The sequence below is a fragment of the Zootoca vivipara genome, chromosome 15, assembly GCF_965207765.1.
Source record: "Zootoca vivipara chromosome 15, rZooViv2.hap1.1, whole genome shotgun sequence".
NCBI classification, from domain to species: domain Eukaryota; kingdom Metazoa; phylum Chordata; class Lepidosauria; order Squamata; family Lacertidae; genus Zootoca; species Zootoca vivipara.
This window is the reverse complement of record NC_142598.1, coordinates 11,131,428-11,158,575: the sequence shown is the minus strand read 5'-3', so window position 1 is coordinate 11,158,575 and position 27,148 is coordinate 11,131,428. Positions and strand designations below refer to the sequence as shown.

General features: G+C 42.1%; 1 protein-coding gene across 21 annotated transcripts; it reads right to left on the bottom strand.

Annotated features, from left to right (window-relative positions):
* Positions 1 to 3,132: 3,132 nt before the first annotated feature.
* ILF3 (interleukin enhancer binding factor 3) lies at positions 3,133 to 25,871 on the bottom strand. 21 transcript variants are annotated; one of them, XR_015947255.1, is made up of 21 exons: positions 25,682 to 25,871; positions 23,787 to 23,826; positions 22,920 to 23,002; positions 22,619 to 22,845; positions 18,792 to 18,993; positions 16,899 to 17,046; positions 15,366 to 15,457; positions 14,898 to 14,993; positions 12,520 to 12,631; positions 11,993 to 12,090; positions 11,573 to 11,684; positions 11,362 to 11,490; positions 10,926 to 11,125; positions 9,816 to 9,974; positions 9,115 to 9,252; positions 8,832 to 9,005; positions 8,444 to 8,597; positions 7,949 to 8,002; positions 5,009 to 7,609; positions 4,300 to 4,428; positions 3,133 to 3,773 (listed from the first exon to the last, which is right to left on the bottom strand). XR_015947255.1 is itself a non-coding variant. In XM_088658615.1 (21 exons), the coding sequence occupies exons 3-21, from the start codon at positions 22,920 to 22,922 to the stop codon at positions 3,643 to 3,645; spliced, it is 2,700 nt and encodes an 899-aa protein (XP_088514741.1). In that variant the 5' UTR covers positions 22,923 to 23,002; positions 23,787 to 23,826; positions 25,682 to 25,871; the 3' UTR covers positions 3,133 to 3,642. The 21 variants fall into 21 exon arrangements, 12 of the variants coding, with proteins under 12 accessions (XP_088514741.1, XP_088514745.1, XP_088514743.1 ...); XR_015947259.1 differs by having other exon boundaries at positions 11,380 to 11,490; XR_015947260.1 differs by having other exon boundaries at positions 18,792 to 18,972.
* Positions 25,872 to 27,148: the final 1,277 nt, after the last annotated feature.

Sequence of the window (27,148 nt, the reverse complement as noted above, 5' to 3'; positions counted from 1 at the left end):
TATCTTGTTTTTTTAGTATTGTTTGTGTTTCTTTATTGTAAATTGCTTTGCGGGCCGCTAAGTGGGAGAAAAGTAGTGTCTAAAATGATGCTGTGATTATGATGATACAAACTGAGAAGTGTTTTATTCGCTCTTAATATACCGTATAAGAGTGCTCACTGGAAGGACAGATCCTGAAGGCTCCAATACTTTGGCCACCTCATGAGAAGTCCTAAATTTTCTCATGCTCCAGCAAAGTGGGATTCACTGAACCCACTTCATGGAAGAAAAACTGGGAATGCCCAGAACCTCCCCCCAACCCTAAAACACCTACACCCCGCAAAACAAATAAAAAACATTAGAAAGCAGGCAGCATGTATCAGCCAACCCTCCCCTAAGCCAAAAGAGCCTAGTTCATTGTTAAAAATTGGTAGGGGCAGGGGGGTATTGTTTGACCTTGTAGTGCCCATGGAGCTATGTTGGGGATCCCAAGAACAGGCTTGATCTTTTTGACTGAATGCCTTTTCCCCTTGTCTTATAATTTTGGCCGGAGACTTAAGTGCCTGTGAAAGAAAAACCCCATTGTTCCCTATTTAATTCACATAATCGATGTCTTTTGTTTTATTAAACTGATTTATTTATATGTCTATATTTTGTATTGTTTGTGTTTCTTTATTGTAAGTTGCTTTGCGGGCCGCTAAGTGGGAGAAAAGTGGTGTCTAAAATAATGCTGTGATTACGATGATATAATCTGAGAAGCGTTTTACTAGCTCTTCAATATACAGTGGTACCTTGGTTCTCAAACTTAATGTGTTCCAGAAGTCCGTTCCAAAACCAATAGAAAGTAATGCAGAGTGGATTAATCTGTTCCAGACTTTTAAAAACAACCCCTAAACAGCAATTTAACATGAATTTACTATCTATTGAGCCACAAAATGAAAGCAATGTACCCATTACCATTGGAGGGATGAGTGTGCGGGGTGTATGAAGGGGGAGTTCAAATGGAGAAGGAAAGGGAGGCAAAAGTTCTCTGAGGAGCCAGTTGGCCTCTCTCCGCCCCGCCCCAGGCCAGCTTTTCTGGATTCCTTCCGCCAGCACCCCTTCCTCACCTTCTTCAGCCAACCCTCCCCTAAGCCAAAAGAGCAAGCAGCCCCCGCCACTTGGATGTGTTCTGCCCGCGCTGTCCCATGCCCTGTGATGGGATGCAGAGGCAGTCACTTCTGGGGCAGCAGAGGGACCAAGCGGGGCTGGGTGGCAGTGACATCGCTTGCCTCCTCGGCACAACCTTCCCCAACTGAGCAGCGGCCGCAGCAGCGGAATCCGGAAGCCGAGAAGGGGGTTGTTGATGCTGCAGGGACGGCAGCAGAGGGACCCAGCAGCGTGGGGTGCTCAGCATGGCCTTCCGGAACTCAGTGCTGGCTGTGGCAGCAAAATCCGGAAGCAGAGGAGGGGGTATTTGATGTGGTGGTGCGCAATCCCCCCCCCCCCCCATGCAGCTGCAGGAGGTACGTGCTCTAGGGAGTGTTTTCCGCAGCAGCCGGCACGGAGTTAGGGAAGCTTGTGCTGAGCAGCAAACAATGTCGCTGTTGCGCTGTCTGCCGCTGCCGTTGCTACAGCATCAATGACCCTCTTCTCGGCTTCCGGATTTTGCTTCTGTGGCCAGAGCTGAGAGAAGGCTGTGCTGAGCAGGCAAGTGATGTTGCTGCTACTCTGCGCCGCTTGTTCCCTCTGCTGCCACTGTTGCTGCAGCATCAGCTACACCCTGTATTGCCAGTGGCTGGCGCTGAGCAAGGGGAGCCCAGGTCCGGAGGAAAACAAGCAGGCAACCGAAGTATGGCACTCAAAATGGAAGTGTACCCCCCCCCCCCGGGAGTATGTTCGGGTTCCAAAACCGGAACACCCATTTCCGGCTTTGAAGCGTTCGGGTTCCAAATAGTTCGTGAACTAAGCTGTTCGAAAACCAAGGTACCACTGTACTATTGAAATTACCCAGCTTCCAACTGGGATTTAACCTTGAAGGAAATGTAAATTGAAATCTAGTAATTGCACAGGGTCCCTTTCCAATGACAATTTTATGATGAATCTGTACTTCAGTATCATCATAAGAGCTCTGATAGGGTGTGTGTTAGGAAATGGTACAAACATTATTTTTGACTTGAATTTACAGCTATTGGTTAGTAAGCTTATTTCCAATTTACCAGATAGCCTTTTTTTAAAAAAAAAACACCCAGATATTGCAACATCTTCAACAAGACTTACAACACAATTCTGTGAATTTTCCTGGCAGCAAGCCCCCACTGAGTTCAGTAGGGCTCACTACTCCCACATAAGAGCACGCAGCTTTATACTGTCCATATTTTGTCAGCATTATATTTAGGCACAACCGTGTCCGAATGTACCGATTAATAGGGCTGTTCTTCTGAAAATCTGCTGCAGGAAATACGAAGATACAACACCTTGAAAGATTAAACCATTTCATTACAGCATAAACCTTTGTGGGCCAGAGTACGCTTCTTCAGTATCACATGCAAATTGTATCTTGTTGATGTGCCCTTCATTTTTAGTCTTGCTATTAGGCAGTTTTTAACATATTTCAACTTGGCTTCGAGGCCTGCTTCTACGTATCAGCATACAAAAGTTTTTCTGTGACCATTTAGCTTTGATTGATTCATTAGTTTGTCTCAGCAGTAAGTTGCAATATTGCCATTCCGCCACATATTCTTTAAAAACAGCCATATATGCTGCACAGGGCGGAATCTGGTTACTATAGCTTTTAGGGGCAGATATTACAGATATGGAATAAAGTTAATGAGTGAAGATTCAAAATAAAATTGGACAAAATCACCAGTGTTTCTTGTTCCTTACCCCATTACTGTTTCATTGTTACCCAAGCTGCCTCATTCTTCTACCATCACTTCATTAGAATCTGTAATTCACGTAACTATTTTCTTGTGAAAGACTAAAAAATGCCGTTAAGAGATGTTAATACAACTTGAGTGTTACTGGCCATGCAAAATTTGGGCCTTTATAAAGGATTTTTTTAAAGTTGCCATATATCATTAGGATACAACAACCTAATGGCTTGCTTTGAAAGTTGAGAGGCAGTTGGTAGCAATCAGGTGATGGGATTTAGGCAGAATAAGAATCTAGACAGACACATGAAGAGTTTGTGTTTATTTGTCTACATTCAGCATAATCCAGATGTGCTGTCTGAATGACCCAGACATACAAAACCCACTCTTTCCCACAAGTTTTAAAATAAAATCCTCACTTATAAAACTGAAAAACACTAAAGCATTAAAATACAGAAAGCTTGTTTAAACTCACTTCACAAAAGCATTAGCAGAAGATATCCCTTATCTATTTAAAGCCATACTGTGTTGACACATGAATGTCATTTAAACAGAAAAAGGATACTGAACTCAAATTCTATTTAGACAGAAAATTGAAATGGCAAACAAACCATTAAATACACCATTAAATGTCCAAAATACAGCTAAGTATGGAATTACAAAGTACTCAACCATTAGTGACTGATATCACAAAGAGCACTGCAACATGGAAACAGGGTTTACATGTTTACTGTGATGCAATAAAACTCAATATTCAAAGGGTATGCAAGTTTAGAAGGTAACAAAGCTTCACACCCGAGAAGAGACTGGTTTATCTATACTGATAGTTCATGCTGTGGTCATTTCTGCCATAACCAGCTTGGGAGACTTGGTAGGAATTGGGGGGTCCACTGTAATTCTGGTTTGAACCTGGGGAGTTGTAGTTTGGCTGAGAATATCCACCTAGAGTGAAAAGGGAGAGGGGTCACTTTAATATGCCATTATAAATCACTACTTTGCTTATATAGTCTAAACTATCACATACACAAATAGCAGGCAACACACCAGAACAGAATGAATATTGCCTCTCCAAAGTTTGGTAATTGAAGAGCACTTGGGGTACAATAATCTTTCCCTGCTGCACTTCTGCCTGCTCTGGTCTACCACCGCCTCCCTTTTTAACGTGATCTAAAATTATGGTTGAGTAACAAAGGCACTCCCATCAGCTTTTGGAAAAGAAAAGGAGCAACAGGAGTCCCCTGGACTGCTAATCTTTCTCTAAACTAAAACCTAATCAAGTAGAGTGACACTCTTCCGCCTTTGTTCATTGCATGTTCCAGAGGACATACATATGGACACACATATATACATACATGGGAGCAATGGCAGTGATCACATATAATGGCTGGCTGATTAGCTAAGTCAAGATTTGTGGACTCAACATGCAAACACTTCAGGGTTGCTGTTATTCTATACGGACGTTGCTTACCTTGGTAAGATGACCCTCCTCCCCCAGCTCCGCCCCCATAGCCACCATGGGAACCAGCATTGTAGGCGGCTCCTCCTGAGCCGTAATTGTTTGCGCCACTACCGCCACGTCCACCGCCGCCACCGTAACCTGGAATTAAGAATGTATACTGAGGAAAGTCTCACATCAGGCTACTTTGGAAACATTAAAAATCAAATGTAAATATATGAAAGCTGACTTCAGATTAATATCACAAAGTAGTTTTCTATTACACAGGGAGATTATCAGCTCTTATTATAGATGTCTCCCCTAGTTTCTTGCAACACAGCAGCAGTGGAGAGGCTATACCGAATCTAGCTGCAGGATGAAAGTTTCCAAACACACCTGCTCAAAATCATTAGATGTCTTCATTTATCACTGCAGCTCAACTCCACTGCCTTTTAAAAGATTCTCATCTGGTCTGCATCTCAACCCCAATTTAACTGGAATACCTGTTATCCACAAGCATCTTTAAAATACATCCACTTTACTTAAGCATACTAAGTAACAGAATCACATCAGTGCTTAAATTATCATGTTTCCTTTACATTTCCAATTCTCTGTTCTTGCACTCTGGACTTACAAAATGATAATGGCCCTGATGTGCAGTGTACAAGACACATGCTTATGCTAAAAGTGTATTAAGCGCTTTCACAACTCCCACCACCCACCAGGAACACACTGAATTTACTTTCATAATTGTAGTCTGATCCTCCTCCACCGCCAGCAGGAGAGTTGTAGGAATTCGAGTATGAAGCATAGTTGCCTTGGTTATATCCCTTCTGCTTTCCTTGTGGTGGCCCATAGTTGCTATACTGGTTCTGGTTATACGACTGCTGTTGTTGGCCTTGATGGGGTTGATACCCCGAACCATAGGCGGGCTTTTGCTGTCCTCCATGCTGCTGCTTCTTCCCAGCGTGTTTAGGAGGGGCAGGAGAGCTGTAGTCACCACCTTGGTAGTAGGAACCATACCCTGCAGATCCACCACCCCCTCCTGCATTGCCGGAATGGCCACCATTGCTGTAAAACTGACCTAAGGACAGGACAGAAAGCAGTCACTACACTTGTTCAAGTTATTTGAAACTGCTACATTCTCAGGAAGATATGGGCCTAAAATGTGACTCTGTAGCATGGTGTCAAGCTCCCCCTGCACCCTAGAAGAAATCCCAGAGCAAACTGACATGTTACCCTGGATGTCCTCCCTTCCTTAAAGGGATACAGTGGCACCTCTACTTACGAGCACCCCTGGTTACATATCCTTTGGGATACGCACACGGCAAACCCAGCAGTATTTTTCCAGGTTTTGCCGTGCACGCATATGCAGAACAGGTACCTCTGGTTGCGAAAACCTCGGAATGCGACCAGAGCTCCGGAACCAATCCCATCCACAACCGGAGGTACCACTGTACTTAGGTTTGACTGGGGCCTTATACCTCTCTCTGGAAGGGCTATGCACTCCCCACAATATTTTACATGATACAGTAGTAACCCATTTTTTGTAGCAGTGACAATTCAAAATTTGGAATTCTATAGACTTGAAGTCAGATATGAACATCCAACAAAGCAGTCTGGTATGATTTCAGTTCCCCATGTACCAGACTGCAAAATATCCCCTGGTGTGTAAAAGGAAGTGATGATCACAGCTGGAAACAATAGCAAAAGACACAGAGTTACTACTCAGGTACATCTAAAAACAGCTTGCCCAGAAAGTATATTCATTTTGAATACAACTTACTCAGTCTGTAAAGATTCTGTTTCGAAATACAATTTGAGCACACAAGATTTGATCTAAAATTATGCTTTAGTAACGAAGGCACCAGCTTTAAGACCCATAACAGATGTTATGAGCCTATGGTTAAAACTGAACAAGAATGGCTATTGTCTAGTAAGGTGACACATGCAGCCAATCTGCACAGCATAGTATACTGGAAGGAACCCACTAGTTTTAAATAAAAAATTAGAAAATTATTTCTTGAAATAAGTCTTGGCTCCTCAAATCATCTTCATACTAACACCCACAACACAGTGGGTATTAAAGTGAGTTTTCACTCAGTTCAGAGCTATGCAAAACACAGTTTCTCTTTTAAAAAAGGACATTTAACAACAAAATTGGGAAAAACAATTCCCTCACCAAAACCACTTGTAGTTAGCATGTTAACTATGTTGTAAACTGCTTATTTAGTAATGATTTTATTTAGTATTCATTAACAAATAAATAACAATGTGTCTGCATGGGGGGTATTGCTTTTGTTTGTTATAATGTTATGCAATTTTGTGTTTTTATATTGTAAACCACCCGTGATCCTTGGATGAAAGGTGGTATAGAAATTTTAAAAATAGTTACCCCTAGGACAGGGATCAAGATACACACATTTAAATCAACTACTGAAGCAAAGAAGACCAAACAGTATGTTTATTAAAAACCTCAACAACTAGTTTATTCCCTGTGCCTTTTCAGTGTTTAGTAGCTTTCATTTCCTGGACATTACATACACCTGTTTTGGGGGACATGCACTGCAAAAAAAGATAAGTAGCCATACCCTACAAGAATTTGAACCAACTTGCAAAGTGCTTTAGGCCTTTTATCTTATGTTGCAAAAAAATGCCCACTGCAACTAATGAAACCATTCAATTTTAGAGGAATCGCAACCCAAGCATTGTAGCTGAGGCTGTAGGTCCTGGATGTTATACCAATACAAGAAGCACAAAGGATGCAGATATTAAAATTAGCACATACTATTTCACATACAAGTCAATATCATGCATGCTTAAAACACCAAGTTGTCGTGGATTCTGAATTGTTCAAATGTCTCTCCCCTTATTATTAGAGGCATCTACCCACTTCGGAGAACCAAAAAGGTTAAGTTTTGTACAAAATCTGTTGTAAATTAAAACAAGTAGTTAACACATTTTCATGTTCCTTAAAAATAAAGCGATGCTTTCCATAAAAAGCAAAGGGGGCCTTTTGCTTGTAAGCAGAACAGAGTTGGCTCTTTTTGTGCACAACGCACACACACATTCCTTGAAATTTAGCTCCCCCATATTGTACATCAATATGACCAAAGGCAAGTCACAATAAAAACTGCCACTGTTTGTAGGCTAACAGTTTCAGACAAGCTGCGGTGAAAAGCCACTGTTGAGAAACCCAGTGAAGCACAGGGACACAGCACGAACACTTTGGGTTTTGGAGTTCGAGAAAATTGGAGTAAAAAGCTGTTTTATGTGCAATACTTTTAGATGATCTAGGAAGACCCAAAATCATGATAGCCGTAGCAGTCTGTGAAAAAGTCACCTACAAAAGGGGGAGACAGAGCAGAGGAAAAAAAATTAGAATTTTTGGAAGATGGCAAAATGTGCCACATTTTTAAAATTTATTTTTATTTCTCTGCTCCCGTCATCCCCCCCTCCCGAAACAAACCGAGCTGTGTATTTTTAAATTTTATTTTTTAGGGAAAATGCTTTTCGGAATGGTGATTTGCTTCACTGGCATAAAGCAGAGAAATGTTTAGTTCATTTTAAAAGCAAGTGAGATTTGCTTTCAACATCAGATTTTCCTCATTTTGCTACGTAAAATAGAACTGAGCTTCACTACCCCCAGGGTGTTGTGTTTATTTTTTCCATGAACACTTACTATAGCCTGCTGTTGCAGAATTGCCACCGTAGCCATAGCTTCCATATCCAGCTCCTAGAACAAAATGAAGTATATATTAGTCACCTGACAATATTGCAAAAAAGGAGCGACTTAAGTAAACCATTAGGTATGTTTGCACCATGGATTTACACAGATGCTCAGATTCAGACACATATATAAAAAGTGGGCTCCACAGAACCACTGAGTTCAGCAACCATTAAGGCTTTCATCAGTATTTATCTTCCAGCTCCTCCTTAGTCTCACTATAAGCACTGTTGTACTGCCGAGGTGGTGAGCCTGCGCCCCTCTAAATGTTGTTGGTCTCTCAATTGGCATCCACTCCAGCCAACATGACCAATGATGGGAACCAGAATCTAACCAAGCCTGTTGGGGTACAGGCCTCCCACCCTTGCTATGAAGCAGATACAGCATGTGCAAGATGATTAATGCTAGCTTTCACACTTCAAAGTATGGAACAGAAAGGAAATAACTCACCAGCATTCATATATCCTCCATGATTAGCACCACCAAATCCACCTCTTCCTCTACCGCGGCCTCGGATATTTCCTCCTCTACCACGACCCCGCATGTTTGGAGGGGGTGGCACTTCAGTATGCATAGGGCCTCCCATACCGTAGCCTGGATTATGCTGTTGAAATTAGTAAAAATCCAACCAACAGAAAGTCAACTAACTTATTTTTTATTCTTGCTATGTTAAGTTATTTTGCATAATTCATTGCTAAACATCTCCTAGCTAGAACTGTAGCCACAAGCTATGCTTTTCAAATCAACCACCAAATAGTCTGTTAAGAGTACTGTCTCTCTAGGGGATTGAGTAAGTATTAATCTACCTGAAAGCACAAGTTATAGGGTTAAAATTTACCTTTACGGGAAATTTGGGTCCACCTCGCGCTGGCATAGGGGCCCTTTTCTTCTTTTGCTCCATTGGAAGGGGGGCATCTGGAAAAAGCTTTTCTAACGCAGCCAGTGCAGCATAAGCTTTCGCCACTTTTTTGTTTGAACCAGCTCCTTGGAATTTCTGACCATCAACCTCAACCTTTGAAGTAAGGAAAAGTGTCAGGGAGAGAGAACTGCACGTTCCCATGTTGTAACTGCATTAACTAATAGTAATTCTGAATGCAATTTTGTATACCAGATCATCTCACCTCCATCACAAACCGCTTATCATGACTGCCGCCAGTTTCTGAGATCAGCTCATATTTTAAGCCACGTCGTTTTTCATTTAGCTCCATAACTGGGTTTTTCCCATGCTTCGTCAGTATTGGTCCCTGCTGCTTCACATTCTATGAAATTAAAATACCACTGCGTTGGTGCCATTTCCACTTTTTAAAAATGTAGATCAATAATTGGGGGGACGGGTGTGTGTGTTAAACTGGTACAGAAAAGCCAAAAGCCAAAAAATTATCTAGGTTAGCATCCCACCTTCCTAGTTAGCACAGTAGGGCAAAGCAGGATGCTGAGGACAGAGAAGCAAACCATGTGGTCTTCGCCCACTAGAACAAGGCACTGGCTTTGTGAATGTGTACAGTAGAGGAAAAAGTAGGCTTTCAAAAGAGACAGCTGGGTGCTGGTGAGAAGTGTGCTAGAAACTATAATGTACTTTGTCTTAGACTACGGACAATTGATTATTAGAGTACACTTAGAACTATAATGTCAGATTTAGTTAAGATACATTATGTGAGAGATATTGCATCATTTGAATCACTTCCATAACCATTTTGTGGTATTGATTGTACAAGAGTTTCTAAAACGAAGTAGGCACTTGTCATTGATCTGGAGTGACAGGGATTCTAGCCTGAAGAGCAATGACCAGAGCCTAAAAGAGGCACAAGTAATGTACACCTACCTCTGTTTGCTCTGAAGGAGAAGCAGCACTGGGTGTACAAACAGTCTCAACTACAGGTGGAGCAGTAATAGCTACTGGTTTCTGATCCGTTTCCTCTGCTGATTCATCACCCCTCTCTCTTCCTTCTACACCCGTAGGCAATCCCATATCTTGTAACACCTAAGAAAATTTTTTATGCTGATCAGTTTAGAAGCTTCTGTACAACTTCAGACTGTTATATACTCAGTAACATCCATTAAGCCATTCAGCAACCACACCTAACTAGGGTTTCACTAGCTATAGCTTGAGCTTCCAAACACAGAACATAACATGATTTAGAGCAGGGGTCAGCAAACTTTTTCAGCAGGGGGCCGGTCCATTGTCCCTCAGACCTGGGGACGGACTATATTTTGAAAAAATATATGAATGAATTCCTATGCCCCACAAATAACCCAGAGATGCATTTTAAATAAAAGAACACATTCTATTCATGTAAAAACATGCCGATTCCCAGACCGTCCGCGGGCCGGATTTAGAAGGCAATTGGGCCGCATCTGGCCCCCCAGGCTTAGTTTGGGGATGGGGACCCCTGATTTAGAGCTTGCTTATCCAGGCCCGTGCAGAGATTGTCTGATGCCTGGGTTGGAAGTCTTGTTAAAATAAAGCTATAAATTTAAAAAAGAAAAAAGGGGGAAAGGAGCTGGTTTCTAGAGAGAGCCCCCCCCCCCCGACAGCTTAGCCCTCCGAGGCATGGTGCAAGTATACCTGGCTGCCGGCTCCCTCCTGTGCTTATCCCTCCCAGCTTCTAGGTAAAGCACCCTCATAGTCAACTATTACCATGGCAAATCATAAAGTACAAACTGCATTGATTACATGTCTGTGACAAATCACGGTTCTCCAATTTTGTCTTGTTGGTCAATTGCAAACTATGGGTATGTCAATACAAACAGAAGACTAAATCATAGTTTAAGCTTCCTTAACCATGGTTTGTAATGAATGACACTGATGTATTTTGGGAAAGGCACAAGATCCCCTTCCAGACGAAAGGAATACAAGTTCCGTTTAAAGTGAAACTGTGTATGTACTGATTTACAAATAATAGTTAAGCACATATTCATAACCACTTCCTACCTTTACAGCTACATGCAGCTTGGCTGTTTTTTTGGAAGGTCCTGAAGCTTCATATGAAATGCCATCTACTTCCACAGACATAGTAAATATAGGAGCATGAACTGGACCTGTCTGAGACACTAGTTTATACTGAAGTCCAGGTTTCAGTTGGTTCAGTTTCATCAGTGCATTCATAGCTTGCGGTGGTTCCGATTTCTCCTCTGAACAAAAGAAGGTTTTTGTCAGATATTAATGTATTGACTGAAGACCCCACATTAATATCCTTTGTGCTCTACAAAGTGCACAGTGTTAAGTTTATAGCTATCAAACAAAACAGCCAAAGCAGAAGAACAACTTGACATTTGTTTCTACCTCCTAACATTCACTGACATTTACATATCAACATGAATCCAACACATCTGGATTAGCAAGCACTTGGAAAACTATGTATACCTACCTCTTGCCAACTCAATACCTTTTTTCTGAATCTTCTTTTTCTTTTTGCTTGGAGACTTCTCCTCTCCGTCTTCTTCCATAGGACGTTTCAACGGAGCAATGGCATATGTGGTGCTAGGGGGAATCTGGACTGTAGACAAGATTTTAGATTGTCAATAAAAGCACCAACATATTTTCTGTCGGAAATAAAATTCCAAACTACTAAAACCTACCAGTGTAATCAACTGGGTTTTCATTTTTTGGTTTCTTGGGCATCTTTGATGGCAACGGATCCATCCCCAAAACTTTATGAAGTTGACCAAAAGCAGCAAGCCTTAACGCATGCTAGAGAGATAGAATGTGTATTACTGAGGTGTCCAAACTGCTCCTAGCTTTTCCCACATTCATAACAAAACCCATTCCCAGTATTTCAAGCCAGAAACGTCTGAAGACCAAAGTCAGCAAGCACTCTGGAACTTACTGTTAAGTTTTTAAAAACCTGACATCTTATTTTTGGGAAATCAGCAAAAAAACTCCTGTTTTACTTAATGGGACCCTTTCTTCTGTTTCAGATTATAGCCAGCCTCATTGGGAAAACTAGCTATCATTAAGAACTCATTGCGGTTTTGTAACATCTGTAATCAAAACTATACCTGAGCACTCTGTGTGATATCTTCCCTTTGTTGTCTGTCTAGATGCCCAATAGCATCAGTGGCTTCTTTTTCACAAGGATCATAAATACCAGAACCATCTGAAGGCAGGAAACAAGGAAGATATGCAGAGAATTATCCTAGGGTCTCTACGTAGACTCAAATATTCCCTCAGCATCACCTAAGACTCAGAAATGTAAGTAGCTCAATTGAAGTTCTTGATCCAATGGGCAATAATTTTGATCTAGTCTGCAATACAGATCAATAAGCCCAGCACTGTGTGGCAAGGTTGCCAAAGTCTTCAAGCACTCCAAAAGCAACCTGCACATTCTGTCACATCCCCATTAAGGGAGTTGGAATAATGGGTCCATAATTTTAAGAGCATTTGTTCAAGATAATGTCATGCCCTATACATCAAGCCTTAAGTGAAAGAAACAGATAAAATATGGTCATGCCTAACATGGTGGAAACACAAAACCTTGACTAGAGCCAATTTCAGTCACATCTATTGAAATCAAGAACTATCTAACCTGGCATGACTATTCCTGATGCAAGGCATTCAAGAACTCTTCTCAGGGCCTCACCGGCTCCCATTGGTCGATTGGCTGTTCCAATTGATTTCTCACACAGCAGTTCTAGAGGCTGAAAAGACATTTCAGAAATTGTAAGGAAAGTAGTAAACAGTTATCAGTGCCCATAGTACAGATGCTGGCCTACCTTAACCATTACTCTATTAAATAACTCAGTCAAAGAGACACATGCATGACTAGAAAATTGGGTGTTGGATCTAGAAGACCTTGGTACAAGCTTGCCTATCACTGACTCAATGGAAAAGTTGACATGTGGATGTTAGTGCCCTTTCTGTAAAATGGGAATCAGTGAATGCAATAAAGTTTTCAAACTTAGCAAGTGCAACATAAATAGTAGAAATAACATGCTCTCTATAGCTTTAACATATAGAATGCTCATAGCTCAGATATTAATTGCTTCTGCTTCAAAGTGGCTTCTCTGATGCAGCTTTGGGGGGGGGATTGTAGTTCCCTAACCCCACCAGCAACTTGAATTGAAGCATGCACCTAATAATATTTTAAGTGTTTGAAGTCAATGGTAATTGTTCAAAAAAATGGGGTTTGCAGTGATCATGTTGGTGAAAGCAAGAATGATCTGCATGCTAAATGATACAGACACTTGCAATTTACTTGCCCTGCATTCATATTCCGCTCAAGCTGAATCAAATGAAGCTTAGCAAAGTTTGGTTGTGGGGGTTGCTGTAAGGCAGGCATAGGCAAACTCGGGCCCTCCAGATGTTTGGGACTACAATTCCCATCATCTCTGACCACTGGTCCTGTTAGCTAAGGATGATGGGAATTATAGTCCTAAACATCTGGAGGGCCGAAGTTTGCCTATGCCTGCTGTAAGGTGTGTGGTCATCTAACCTAGACCAGAATCACTTTTAGCTGTTGCCTTGGCGTAAGCTTAACTGAAGGTCTGAAATGTGTGTGAGGGGCTGTCTAATAATGCCTGTGAAGTATTAGAATGGTAATCTGCATTGAAAACTGAATAACCCCACCACATTCTCAAATATTCACTGGCTGCATAGACACATAAGCCAGACTTTCTGTGTGCTGGTGCATGTGGTCTGATCACTCCTCCAGGAGGCCTAGGTTTCCTTTTTGCATTCTAGCAAGCCACAATAAGCAAGCCAACAAAGCATGGTTTAAGATGGGCAGTGACTATGTTTTGTTGTTACAATCAAACTACAGTGGTCCCTCGACTTACGAATTACTCGACATCCAATGTTTTCGACTTATGAACAGGACAAATGGCCGCACGCTTACTAATTTTTCTACATCCGAACGGAAACTGTTGGCGGCTTTAAATGCGGTTTCCTCAACTTACAATTTTTTCCCCCTATGGGAAACCGCTTTTCGACTTACAAATTTTTCAACCTACGAATGTGCATTCGGAATGGATTAGTAAGTTCGTAAGTTGAGGGACCACTGCAACAACTTCCTGGTACAGTATACATATTCTGCTCACAGCAGGAGAGGGCTGAAGTGGAAGTAAGCAGGCAGCATGCACTAGCTCACTGCTCGTTTACAATTTACCATAATAAACTAGAAACTCTGGCTTATGACAATGTTTGTGCAAACACAACCATTATATCTGAAAACAATGGAAACGTCCTACAATGGCATATATTCATTGCACATTCAAATTATTTATATGCCACTAAATGGGTATTATTCCCAAGCAGTGATTTCAAAACTATTCTCTCCCCCAGGCCACCTGAAATTTGCCAAGGCTCTTGTTGGGACTATCGTACTTAATGATTTTTTCTGCCTCTTGCAGCAACTGTGTTAAATACTGTAAGATTTCTAATTGTATTTTCATTATTTAATTCCTTAAATATTTTATTGTATTATAATTTGAATTCCATAGAACTCACTTGCATTACAAAATACAACATGATAATCAATAAAATACAAATACAATTGAAATCAATATAACTGCTTAATGGGATGGATATGCTGGCTCTTGTTTTCAACCACAATGCAGAGATCTGCCCTGGACCATCCGAATGTAGCTTGCAGACCACCACTCCTGTTCTAAAAGCACAGGACAAGTCAATTTTGATCCTCAACAAACTGATGAACTGATGCCATGAGGATACTATAGCTATAAACCAAAGCAGACTTTTGGCAAGTATTTTAGAATGGTCAGGCTTCCGCAATCCCTAAAATCCCACCTGATTGTGACTGATTGGTCACATGCAATCAGTCTTATTTAACAACCTAGGCAATCTTACAAAGATTACACTTTTCTTAAACATAAAAAGGATTTAAAAAGCACCTGCTTTTTCTCACACACTTTTGCATTTTAAAAAAGAAATAACTTGAAAGATTACCCATCCTCTAAGTGGAGCCCAAGTAGGCACACGGGTACACAGATCTCTCAGCACTCTGATGACTATGACACATGATTTCAAGCCATTTGCCCTGGCCTAGAATAAAGTAATAAGCAACACAGGTTCAGTAATATACTGCATACCAGGACCAAATTGAGACAAAATATAAATTTCTTGTAGTGCTACTTTGTCAAGGGTAAACTATGTATACATCTCCATAGCTTTATTTCTTTAGTTTAATTACTGTGTATGAAAACTTACTCTTAACACAAAGCAGCAGCAATGAAATCTACTCCATTCCTTCTCTGAAAAACTAAATTCATTCAAGTGCTTCTTTAGCAACTGTACATATAACAGATGCTAAGTTCTGCACATCTACAGCCCAGATTTAAAACATTTTAATGAAGTTATACAATTACAACTTACAAGTTTTCTACTTAAAGACAAATATAAGAACAAAATGCAAACCTGGAACCACTTGGCGTGTCGGAGTGACGCCAAGGCAGCAAGGCATTTCTGCCTGTCCAGAACGTCCGGTGAGTCGTTGACTGATAGCGTTTCTATTCGTGGGTGGAATAAGAAGACAAGGTACAGTTTGACCAAGGGGGTTCTGTCGGGTGGAGAGGGGATGAGGCAGTTTCCTAAAGGGCAGCTGAGGCTCCCAGAACTCTGATCTACAGCCCTGTACCTGAAAATATAGCCTCAATACACTTTACTTTGTCACCCTTATGAACTAACAACTACATAAGGAGAACAATGTGAGGCACTAACTCACTCTTACAAAAGGAAAGGAAACCCTACAGGGAAGGACAGAAATCCTAAACTATTTTAACCAGGTTACAAAAAGGTATAGAACTATGCTAACCAACAGAATGGAAGGTTAAAATTATATCCCCACTCTATATCCACAGAAGTACATAACTAAAAGCTTTTCTAGATGGGAACCCCCTCCGCCCACAAGGCTTGACTGCCCTGGCCCCAGCCCATGACAGAGTGCGTCCTGTTGGTCAAAGGTCCAGCGTCCCTAAAATCGACAAACTAGAAGGCTTGGTAGATGTGGTCAGATATCAGAACCATAAAACAATCAGTAGCGAACAAAATTACTATCCAGTCTGTGCTGCAGCAAAAGTGAAGATAGGAAGAAGCCAGGGTTTTAGATAAGGCTAGTTCAGTGATTTGAAATGTGAGACCCTTTAAGCATTGTGTTCACCTGGCTACTGAAAAAATCATTCTAGATTTATTCAAATGTGAAGATTGCTTTTAATATTAAGGGTGAATTCACACATCCAAGCTCATCTCTGTACGATCAAGTGATGTGCATGTATGAAGACAGCTATCACACAAACACCGGGACAGGTATTTTGTAGTATTTGATATCACCTCAAATACTTTGTGTGGACTGCCTCCTTGAACTCAGCTGCAAATAATCAAGCTGAGTTATTGTATACATACTTGTCACTCAGACCCATACTGTAGATGCGGGAGTAAGATGAAGGATGGAGTAACTTTATCCAAAACTCTGCATTACATTATTGAATTCAGCTGAACAGGCTGAAACCCCAAAACGACCAAAAATACAAAAAGCAACTATCATTTTTGCTGCAACACAAACTGCTTTTATGTAACATATCCAATTTCATGAACATGCAGAAGTCATTTAAACTAAGACTTCATCTTAAGAGGTTTTAGTTTACATTTATAATGTCTGTATCCATCATTAAGGTCTGATGAAAAAAGTTTTACCAGTGAATTAATGTACTTGTACAAGGCCATACAAAAAGGCCCAAACATTTAAAAAATTGATTTAATTTGGAAGGTGCTACTCAGATTCTAGAAGCCTATAATCCAGTTGTTCATAACCATGACACTGTGTAGCATTGTGACACAAAGTTGATTTGCATGAAATTGCTCTGCCTAATCAAAAACAGAACACCACAGTGAACAATGAAGTCCGTCTGGAAACTTATTCTGCGGTTGCTAGCAGTTTTCAGTCCTCCATACCTCCAGCTAACATTTTTTCCATTTCTTCTCTGACAACAGGAGATGTCAAGTGGATGGTAAGTGTCAGTGGAGGTTCTTTTGTATTCTTAATGATAATTGCAGCTTCACTGACAGATTGGATAATTTCATATTTATCTTCAGTAATAGCCTGAAACACAAAGAAATGCCTTAGAGTTTTATCAGTCTCTCTACCTTTCTGCAGTGCCAACATCCAAGTTAAGAGCTTTGGGGCAACCAACTACCACACTTTTAGCAGACATCTGAAGGCAGCCCTGTTTAGGGAAGCTTTTAATGTTTAATAGATTATTGTATTTTAATATTCTGTTGGAAGCTGCCCAGAGTGGCTGGGGAAACCCAGCCACATGGGCGGGGTATAAATAATAATAATAAATTGTTGTTGTTGTTGTTTGATTTTGGCGTAGTTGGTATAGCCAAGAGCAACATATGGAAATTCGCTTCAGGGGCCCAAATGCTCCTTGGGCAAGCTGCCCAAGATATGGAATCCACCACATCTCCCTACCCTTCACACATTTCTCCCCACCCCCAACTTGCACAATGACTGGAAAGGTACTTCAGGCAGAAAACCCCTTTCAACACTAGGACATTTCCTCTTATAAAGGTTTAACTAAAGCTTCCCATTTTGTCTGAGCAATGAGTTTATCTAGCCCATTCAAATATCAGACTAGTTTCAAAAGAGGAAATATTGATAATGAAATCATACTATGGTATCTAAATAGTTTCTCAAATAAGCCAGTAGTAGCAAATGAAGATGAGCTAAAGCCAGTAGTAGCAAATGAAGATGAGCTACCAAGTACTGAGGAATGTTCTCCAGCTTAATTTGTAATGTTCTGGAAGTTCTGAAGGGACAGACCCACAGGGCTAGTTACAAGAGGTGCCAGCAACTGGATACAGAAAACTGGCAAATGGTAGGCAAAGTACTTGGTAGATCTAATTACAATGGGCCCAACACTTATGCAAAGGTTCAGTCCCGGAGCACCATGCACAAAGTGCAAAGTATGGAACACCTGGAACAGGGCTACCTGCAAAGTGGATGGCTGCTTACTGGACTCTGCAAAGGAGGCACAAGGGAGAGCCATGGCAGCTCCTTGCCAAACCTTGCTCAACTTTGGGAAGGAGAAGCAAGGGCTCGGGCAGCTCCTTCCCAAAGCAAAGCTGCAAGAGAAACCCACTAGATGCATGGGTTGGGCAGAAATAAATAAATGGAGAGTGGGGAATGATGGGTTTTCCCTGCTCTCCATTTATTTATTTATTTATTTAGGTGATTGCAGGCTCAATGTACTACTGTACATAAAATATTTGCTCCAGAATTATCCCACATCAGCTATGCTTTGATTACAAGCAAACTTTAAATGCTACAGTATACGATAGCAAAATGCATGATTTTTAGATGTTATAATTATTTATTAAATTTCTATACTGCCCTCTATACTGAAAGGAGCACAGTGCATTTTACAATATGAAACCACAAAAATACATTACATAGTAACTAACAAAAACTATAACACCCCCCAACTGTTTTAAAAGCCATAGTTTAATTAGCCAAAGGCCTTGGAGAAGAGGAATGTTTTTGCCTGGCACCTAAAAATATGTAAATAGGTGCTTGTTACTCAGATTGAGTTACTTTATCCAAAACTGCATTACATTAGAGTATCCAACAGCAAAAATTCTGCATTACATAAATTCTGCATTACAGCAAAAACTGCATTACATTAGAGTATCCAACAGCAAAAATTCTGTGCACTCTTTGGCATGAAACCCCATAACCCAATAAAGTAGGATAACATTGTATTTGTTGCACGAACAAGTAAAAAATAAACAAAATAAGCGGTAGCAATTATAAGCTTTTAAAAATTGCCTATTTTTCATACTCACAGCAAGTTGGGTTCCAAGATTATCTGCCACTTTTTCCAAAAGACCAATAGTAGGCTTCTCCTTGCACAACAGAACCAACTCAAGATCCAAGTCTCCCTTAAGCAAGAGCCCCTTCGCTACAAGACCAACACGCATCACTCCACGAAGTGTCCGAGTCAAGTTCTCTGTGGTCTTCGGCTCACTAAGAAATGATGAAAAGAAGCTTTACAGAAAATGATGAAATGACAAACTGCTCTTTTATTATGCTAAGCATTTGTTCAAATCAAACTTTCAGCACACAATGGAAACACTGGGCTGTTTCAAAATAGCCACCAAACTGTTTTGCACTACATGGAGGGACCCAAATATCTTTAAAAGTTGATTCAAGTAGAACAAACAAACAAAGGTATTACATCTCTATCAGCCCATTGTTTCTACCAGTCTATCATCGTGTACAAGTGGTACCTCGCAAGACGAATGTCCTGCAAGACGAATTTTTCGCAAGACGAATGTGTCTTGAGATTTGGTGGTGATTTGCAAGACGAATTCGTTTTGCAAAAAATTAGTCTTGCGAATCGCGGTTTCCCATTGGAATGCATTGAAATTTAATTAATGCGTTCCTATGGGCAAAAAAAGAAATTTCAATGCATTCCTATGGAAAACCGCGATTCGCAAGACGAATTTTTTGCAAAATGAATTGACTTGCGGAACGAATTAAATTTGTCTTGTGAGGCACCATTGTACAGGTCTTTTAATCCCCAAAGCATTCATCTACCTGCCAGGGGTAAAATACAGTATTAATAAAATTTTAATTTCAAGGAATAAATACTAATAGAATATGGCCTCCTCTTAAGCAAAAAAAATGAAAAGGGAACTTCCTTGCCATAGAATATGGAGTCTGAGAAAAGTCAGGAAGCAGTGAGGCATAACAGCCAGTGTGGTGTTGAAGTAAGTGTCGAACTAGGATCTGGGAGACCAGAGTTCAAATCTCCACTCAGCCGTAAAGCTACTGGGTGACCTTGGGCTAGTCACTGCCTTTCAGCCTAACCTACCTTACAGTGTTGCTATGGAGATTAAATGAGCTCCTTGGGGGAAAGGGTGGAATGTAAATGCAATAAATAACTGCTTCCAGAGCCTCTGAGACTCAGCATGAAGCCTAGGAGATTCCCCACCATCCCAAACAGGGCAAAGGTGTGGGTGGAGAAGAGAGGTGCATTGCTGCTGTCTGAGCCTTTTAAACATTCATTAGAGTGAAGCATCCTACACCCTCCAGCTTGGTGTGTGGGCAAGTGAAAAGTTGCACTGGGCTCTAGAAACACTCATAAGTGTTTCTGAAGTTCAGCAAGATGCCATTGGGAAGACTTCATTTCCTCTCAGGGTTGCAACGGGGCTGGTAGCAATCATATATTTTAGGTGACTATGAAGGCTTCATGTGCTTATGGGCGCCTGGAAATGGATGAGTTGGACTACGAGTAAGAGAAGATTATGGAAACTCAAGTATAGCTAGTGGCAGAATGACTGGTCAAGAAAGGCACTGGGAGATACCATCTAATCCAGCCCTGAGCAAAGACCTTCTTCTAAAGTGTTTCCCTCCTAGACGATAGCATGGAGAATGCACCAGTGTCCTGGAGTCTAGACCACTGGGTACCAATGAACTGTGTATCCTTAGTTTAGAGTGAATAGACAGAAGTGCAGCCTGTGTAATGGTTATAGCGCAGAACTATTAAACAGAGAACATTTAACTGAATATTTTAGTTTGCAATTAATCTAATCCTGTGATGTGTTCCTCAATTGTTTCTTCCACCTTTACATTAAAATGCAGAGGTCTACATACTGTAGCAACAATGATAATCTTCCTTTTATTTTCTTCAATGCTCTTAAGTCGAAAGTTTTCTCCCCAACTGGAAAAAGCAATAATTAGACACCTTTGGATGCTGTTCCATTCCAGATACATGGAGTATCTGTTAAGCACTGTTTGGCTAAAGAGTACTGTATATTCCTGCGTATAAGACTACTTTTTAACCCAGGTTGTCTTATACGCCCAGTCATCTTATGCGCCGGAATATACAGTATTTGGAGAGGCTGAGAGAGAATGACTTCCCAAAGCTACTTAGTGAGTTCACGGCAAAGGCAAGATTTGACCCAGCAATGTCCTTATCTGTAAATTCAGTCTCTTATCCACTATGGTGCAGCAACTTCAAGAATGCCTTCTCACAGCCCACCAAGAAATTAGCCCTGAGGTTTTGATATAGGGAGGAAAATTCCATAAAACATTCTACAGCTCCATTTTTTCATGGAATTTTCAGTTTAAAAATAAAAATACAATGCCATTTTAAAACTAAACCACTCTGCACATGGAATGACTTCTGTGAGCACAATGGAAATTGTACTCCCCCTGCATTCACCTATCTACCCCAGAGGAACCCCCACATCAAGGTGGAGGGGGGTGGCTGCACAGCACGAGAAGCTCTATTGTGCCTGCACAAGTCATCCCACACACAATGATTTAGTTGGATGCAACTCAGTAGGTTGCATCTAAATAAATACACTAAACACTTACAGTAAGCATTTAAATTAGTAAATACACTAAATGGATATTATTATTAATTATTATTACTACTACTAATTTGCTTGGTTCAACTAATATATATTATCCATTTAGTACTTTACTAATTGAAGCAACTAAAACACTGCACATGTGGAATGACTTTTTCTGCGGAAACTTACCTGAACCTTTTTTTGGGTGACTACCCCAAATATATCTGTGTGCATTTATTATATAAATACATAGGTCTTTAGTGTGCAAAAATTAGCATATGAAGTTTTCAGTACCTTTATTTCCTTTTAGAATTTAAACACTAAGGAGGCATATGTGGTTGTGTTGCCACATCCCTAAACATAGTTACAACGCATTAAGCATGATTATTTTTTTCAATTTCCTTTCCTCGTCAAAGTATTTCATTTCAAATATTTTTGGCTATTTGAAAATTCTTTGACAGTTATACAACAGATAAAATTAGTATAGCAGACTTCTAGATTTGCTTACTAAAAATAAGTCAAAGATGCAAAATGAGATCTCAACCTACATAAGGCATCAGAAGTTTCCAATTCAAACATTTTCAGAACAAAAATCCACTTTTCTGATGTTTAAATTTATGCTGTACTAGTATACACCCCAAGAAATGCAAAGGGGTATCATATCCAGTCCATGTTTTCTCCTTGACAACAAATACCCACCCTATACTGTATTTATAGGGAAATCTAGTGAAAAAACGTGACACTTTCTAGTTCCAGGAAGACTTCAACACAATTACCCAAGATTCAAGAAAATACCACTCACATATATGTATGTGGTAATGTAGTTGGGCTGCAATCTTATACTCTTAGCTGGGAGTAAGCCCAACAGAACTAAATGACACTTATTTCTGAGTAGATGTGTATAGCACTGCACAGTAAGAGATTCTGTGGTAGTGGCAAATCCTCCAGCAGCAATTAACTTAATTGATGAAATGTTCTAAAATGTTTGTGACTGTTCTATCAGCTTAATCAGGGATGGATAACCTGTAGTCCTCCAGATGGTGTTGGACCTGAATTTGCAACAGTCTCAGGAAGCATGGCCAGTAGTTAGGATAGGAGCTGGAATCCAACAACATATGGATGACCACAAGTTCTCCTCTCTCTATGGTAAATGAAACAACCAAAACTGTGGACAACAGGAACAAAGTCATGCTTACTGTTTAACCTACTGTGGCAACTGGAGATTTGCCTTTAGACGTAGAGATGGCTGCTTGCAATTGTGCCCTTTGTAAGTATTTAGCAGCTGACTGATGAGCAGAAATGTTACTTACCTTCCTTCTTTGTTCTCTTCTTCAGCTACAGTCTCCATGGTCTCAGGTTCTGGCTGCTCTCCGCTACCTTTCTCTTGTTCATTAATCCAGTCAGATACAGCCTTGAGAGCACGTTCAGTGTGAGAGACCATGTTCTGTACTGCTGTCAGCTCCTCTTGTGTTGGATAAACTGCAGAGTGTTTTGCCATAACATGGCGGTCATCATTCACAAAAATACGCATTGGCCGCTGAAAATAAAAACACAAATAGTAAACCAACAGTGTATGCTATTGGCTTTCACCTCTGAATGGCAGTCTCTTACCATTTTTGCTTTTGACCTTTGGCTGAATTTTTCAAGAAATATTTGCTTCTTCCAATTTGTACTCGCCCAGTGTGTTCAGTACTCTGGGAAAATGAAAAGGATAAACAATATCAGAAATCAATCAATCAATCTTTATTGCGGTTATAGACCAGACAGAAAATTTAACAACAGAAACATACACTTCATCTTCATCCAATAATATCATAAAACAAACTGGTGGACTTGTCACAATTATGAATTTATATTATAACAAAATATACCATTACATTTTATGTTAATCCATGATTTATCATGTTCATAGAGGTCTCATTCTAATCTCCCCATCAACAATCCTTGTTGCAAACCATGTGAGCAACAAGCGCTGATCACCGTTTGTTTCATTCCAATCAAACCACAATGCAAAACCAAGATTTGCTCTTGGCTTTCTGATAATAATTTGAGTGAAATGCTAAGCAAGAAATTGTGGTTTGTTGTTCCTGATAGGGAGGGGCAAAGCCAGAGCCATCTCTGTATTCATGATAAACCAGCAACTATGGTGTACTGTACTGCAGGGAAAGGAAACCTGCGGTCCTCCAGATCCTGGACTCCAAGCTCCCTTAGAAAGCATGAGCAATGGTTGAAGAGAACTGTGATCCGGTAGGATCTGGAGTGTCGCCCATGGCTTGTTGTGTTGTGAGAATGGGGTAATGGGTTATGTGTTGCCATGAGAACAAATTGCTTTATTGTAGCAAGAACTTTGAGAAGTGCAGGACAGACACATTTGAAACACATAAAAAGAACTAAAAACAGAGCTTGCTGGTCACAGGAATGATTTAAGTTTGTAATTTGTGAAGTTAAGCATACTGGGGCCTGGCAGAAGACGTTCACCTTGTGCTATGCGGTCCTTTGAGCACAACAGGATAAAGATCTTTGGGACCAAAGGAAAAAAAATTTCTCTCAGTTTTTAACAATAACAAAACATTTAGCACAACCCCCCACTCCATCTAGACTGTTCTGTTAAAAAATGTTAAACCAAAGTGACCCAACCTGCTAGAGATGGGGGGAGGCCGATCAATAACAACATATTACATTGCAACATGAAGTTGATGAGGCAAGAAGCAGTGTGTCTTGGACAAATGTTCAGATCACAAACAAAGATGCTACACTAAACTAATACTACCAGCACAACTTTTCACAGAAAGAATATAATTGAAGTTGTAAACATTAAATAAAAACTAGTCTCAGTCTAACTTCGCTTTTAAACTACAAATTAAGCACCTGTTTTAGTTAAGCTTATGAAGCTGCACAAATTCAGTTGTATTCATCAATCTCAAATGCTCTGCAAGCCTATTTCAGAACTGGTTTCTTGTGGAAAATGAGCAGCAAAGTTCAGGGAAGAACAATATTTTATTTTCATTGTTGGGGGGGGAAGCAAGCACAGAGACACTGGAAAATGCCTAGGCTGTACAACACTATTCAGCACATCCTATTGCCTTTAAGCCTTCCCCCAATTTGTGCATCTAATCCTGGATTCAGCTTGCATTAAATTATTTCAAATTACGGTTTAGTGGGGCTATGATTTCTTGACCCAACAATCCTGAGTAGCTGGTACACCCACTCAATATCTCTCTTTCCATGGGCTCGGGTGTTAACCCACTGCTTTGAAATCGTAATTCCTAGCCAAACTTAATAGTAGCGCTACTTTTGTAAACGGAAAGCCAAGGCTCCTAAGTTTGGGAAACGCCATCACCTCTTTTGCTAGTTAACTGACAAAACAAAAAGCTGATAGTTGCCTAGAAGTAGCAGACTTTGAAAAGAGCTGCTTATCACAAACTTAAGCTTTACAATCATTAGATCCCCACTCGATCAAAAAGTGGCTCTCCCCCTCCCTCCCCCCCAAAAAAAAAAATCCACGCAGGGGCTCGGCCATTTAAACCTCACATCTGCCAGGAGATGGAAGACCAGTTTCAGACCTACGGTCGTCAAGACACACGCAAGAGAAACCCGGCGCGGCCCAAGACCCTTTTCCCGTAACCCGAAGAAGGGGACCCGGCCCTTGCCGCATTTTTAACCACGTGGAGGGAGCGCGTGCTGACCTGGGCAAGGTTAGCCAGCAGGCGAAAGCCATTACGGTATGTACCGGGGGTTGGGGAGGAAATAGAGAGGGCGGCGCTTCATTTGGGGAAGGGGGTCGGCACAAAACGCGAGTCCCGCGGAGGGGAGGCAGAGGGCGCCAAGCGAAGCGGGTCGGCGGCGGCCGCTGCGAAGGTGCCACCCGGGGTTCTGAGGCGAAGGTCCCCTTCCTCTCCGCCTTCAAGGGGAACTCGAGGGCGGGATCGGCACTTATAAGAGGGAGGCGGCGGCGGCGGCTGCAGCACACGTGAGAGGAGGCATCGGGGAAGAGATGGAGGCCGGGGGCCGGGGAAGAGCGCACCCACGTCCCCGGGGCCACTGGCTCCCCTTCCGTCGAGCCGCCCCGCGCGCCATGGCGCTTCTCTCCCTCCAATTTCCCCCCTCCCTCCCGGCCCAGGCGACGCTGCCGCCGCCGCCATTTTGTTCGCTCCACACAATGGAGCGCGCGCGCAAAGACAGAGACACAAGCGGGAGAGAGAATCCTCTTCGGAACGCAGGGAAACGTTATTTCCCCCTCCCACCCCACCGCACGTTCCCTCAGAAACGAGCCAAGCTCCCGCTGCCGCCTCAGGAGAACCCCGTGTTGTGGGAGGCGGGCCTGAGGCTCGGGCTTCTCCCTCATTCCCTCCCCTCGAAGCCCCTTCACTCACCGAGCGGTCTGGGCCCGTCGACAGCGGCGGCCTCTACCAACGGCCGCCCCGCTCCCCTCACCGCCACAGAAAGCGGGCGGTTGCCGGTATCGGGCTCGCGGCTTCCCGCGCAAAAGGCGGTGGCGGCTACGGCGGCGACGCTGACGGCGGCTTCTCCTCCTCCTCCGTCAGCTTCTAACTGCAGCGCGGTGGCGGCGGCGGCGGCGGTGGCGCGCGGGAGGGGGGAGGGGAGGGGCGGGGCTGCGCGGAGGAGAAAGGCAGGTCGCCGGACCACGTGGTTTGCGCCCCTCTCCTCCAATCGCGGCCGAGCGAGGAGGCGCGCGCCTTGCATGCGGGGTGGAGGAGCGCGGCGTTCTAGTCCTTCCGCCCCGCCTCCTTCCCCGCCGCCATCTTGTCTCCTCATACGCGCGCCGTGCGTAGCCGGCGACCTGAGATGAGCAGGGCGTTCGACCCCGCGCGTCTCCACACGCGAAACGGGACAGTTGCTTCCAAGTATTCGAGGAAAAGGGGGTTGTGGAGGCGGATGGAGGGCGCAACTACCTTTACATATACAGTATATATATTTTATTTATTGAACTGGTCGGTCTCTTTATCTTGCACTGGCAGGGCGACCCAAAGCGTCGTAACAGCCATCGGCCTGCCCACCTCCTTCCACGGAGCTAAGTGTGCGCAATAAAGCTGAGATCCTAAACACCCATAGCTTCGACGTCAGGAAGCTGCTCACCAGACCATTGGGGGTCCCTCTACCTCAGTATTGTCTGCACTGATTGGCAGCAGCTTCCCAGGATTTCTGGCAGGAGCCTCTCCCATCTCTGACCTGCTTGCCACTGAGCTATGGTTGCTCGGAGTTCTTCAGTGCCTACGGTTCCCATCAAATAAGAATAAAATACACACGTTTAGGCACGCCCTTAATCCTTTTGTAGTCGGACGGTTTGTTAATAAACCGCCTGTAGCATTTATAAATTGCACCCGTTAGACGAAGCAGCCAAGCCGATAGCAAACTTCCGCTCAAGCAGTCCTGCCCGCTTTACTTGGAAGCAAGTCCTGTTGAGATTAGTGGGATTTCCAGTGCGATTTTAACCATGTCTACACCCAAGCAAGTCATGTTGAATTTAGTGGGATTTGCTACCAGGAAAATGGGGATGGGATTGATGCCTTTGCCCTGTTATGTCTTGTTTAACCACTGGTGGCTCTCTCAGGTGTGATACAAGGGAAACCCTTAAGGGGGTCGTCACATGGCTGTAGCCACATTGCAACTTAAAAGGGATCTAGGGGAATGTCCAGACTGAACTGGTGATACTAGGTATTGTTTTACTGCTTGTATTTTCACATGCAATACTGAATTTTAGTGGGATGTAAATTAAAAATGGAAGTAAGCGTGGAAAGGATAGCATAAAACAAGCTGCACACTACAGATCTAGTAAAAACCAGTAAAAATCTAGAAAACAACCCCCGCTGAACTCAGTA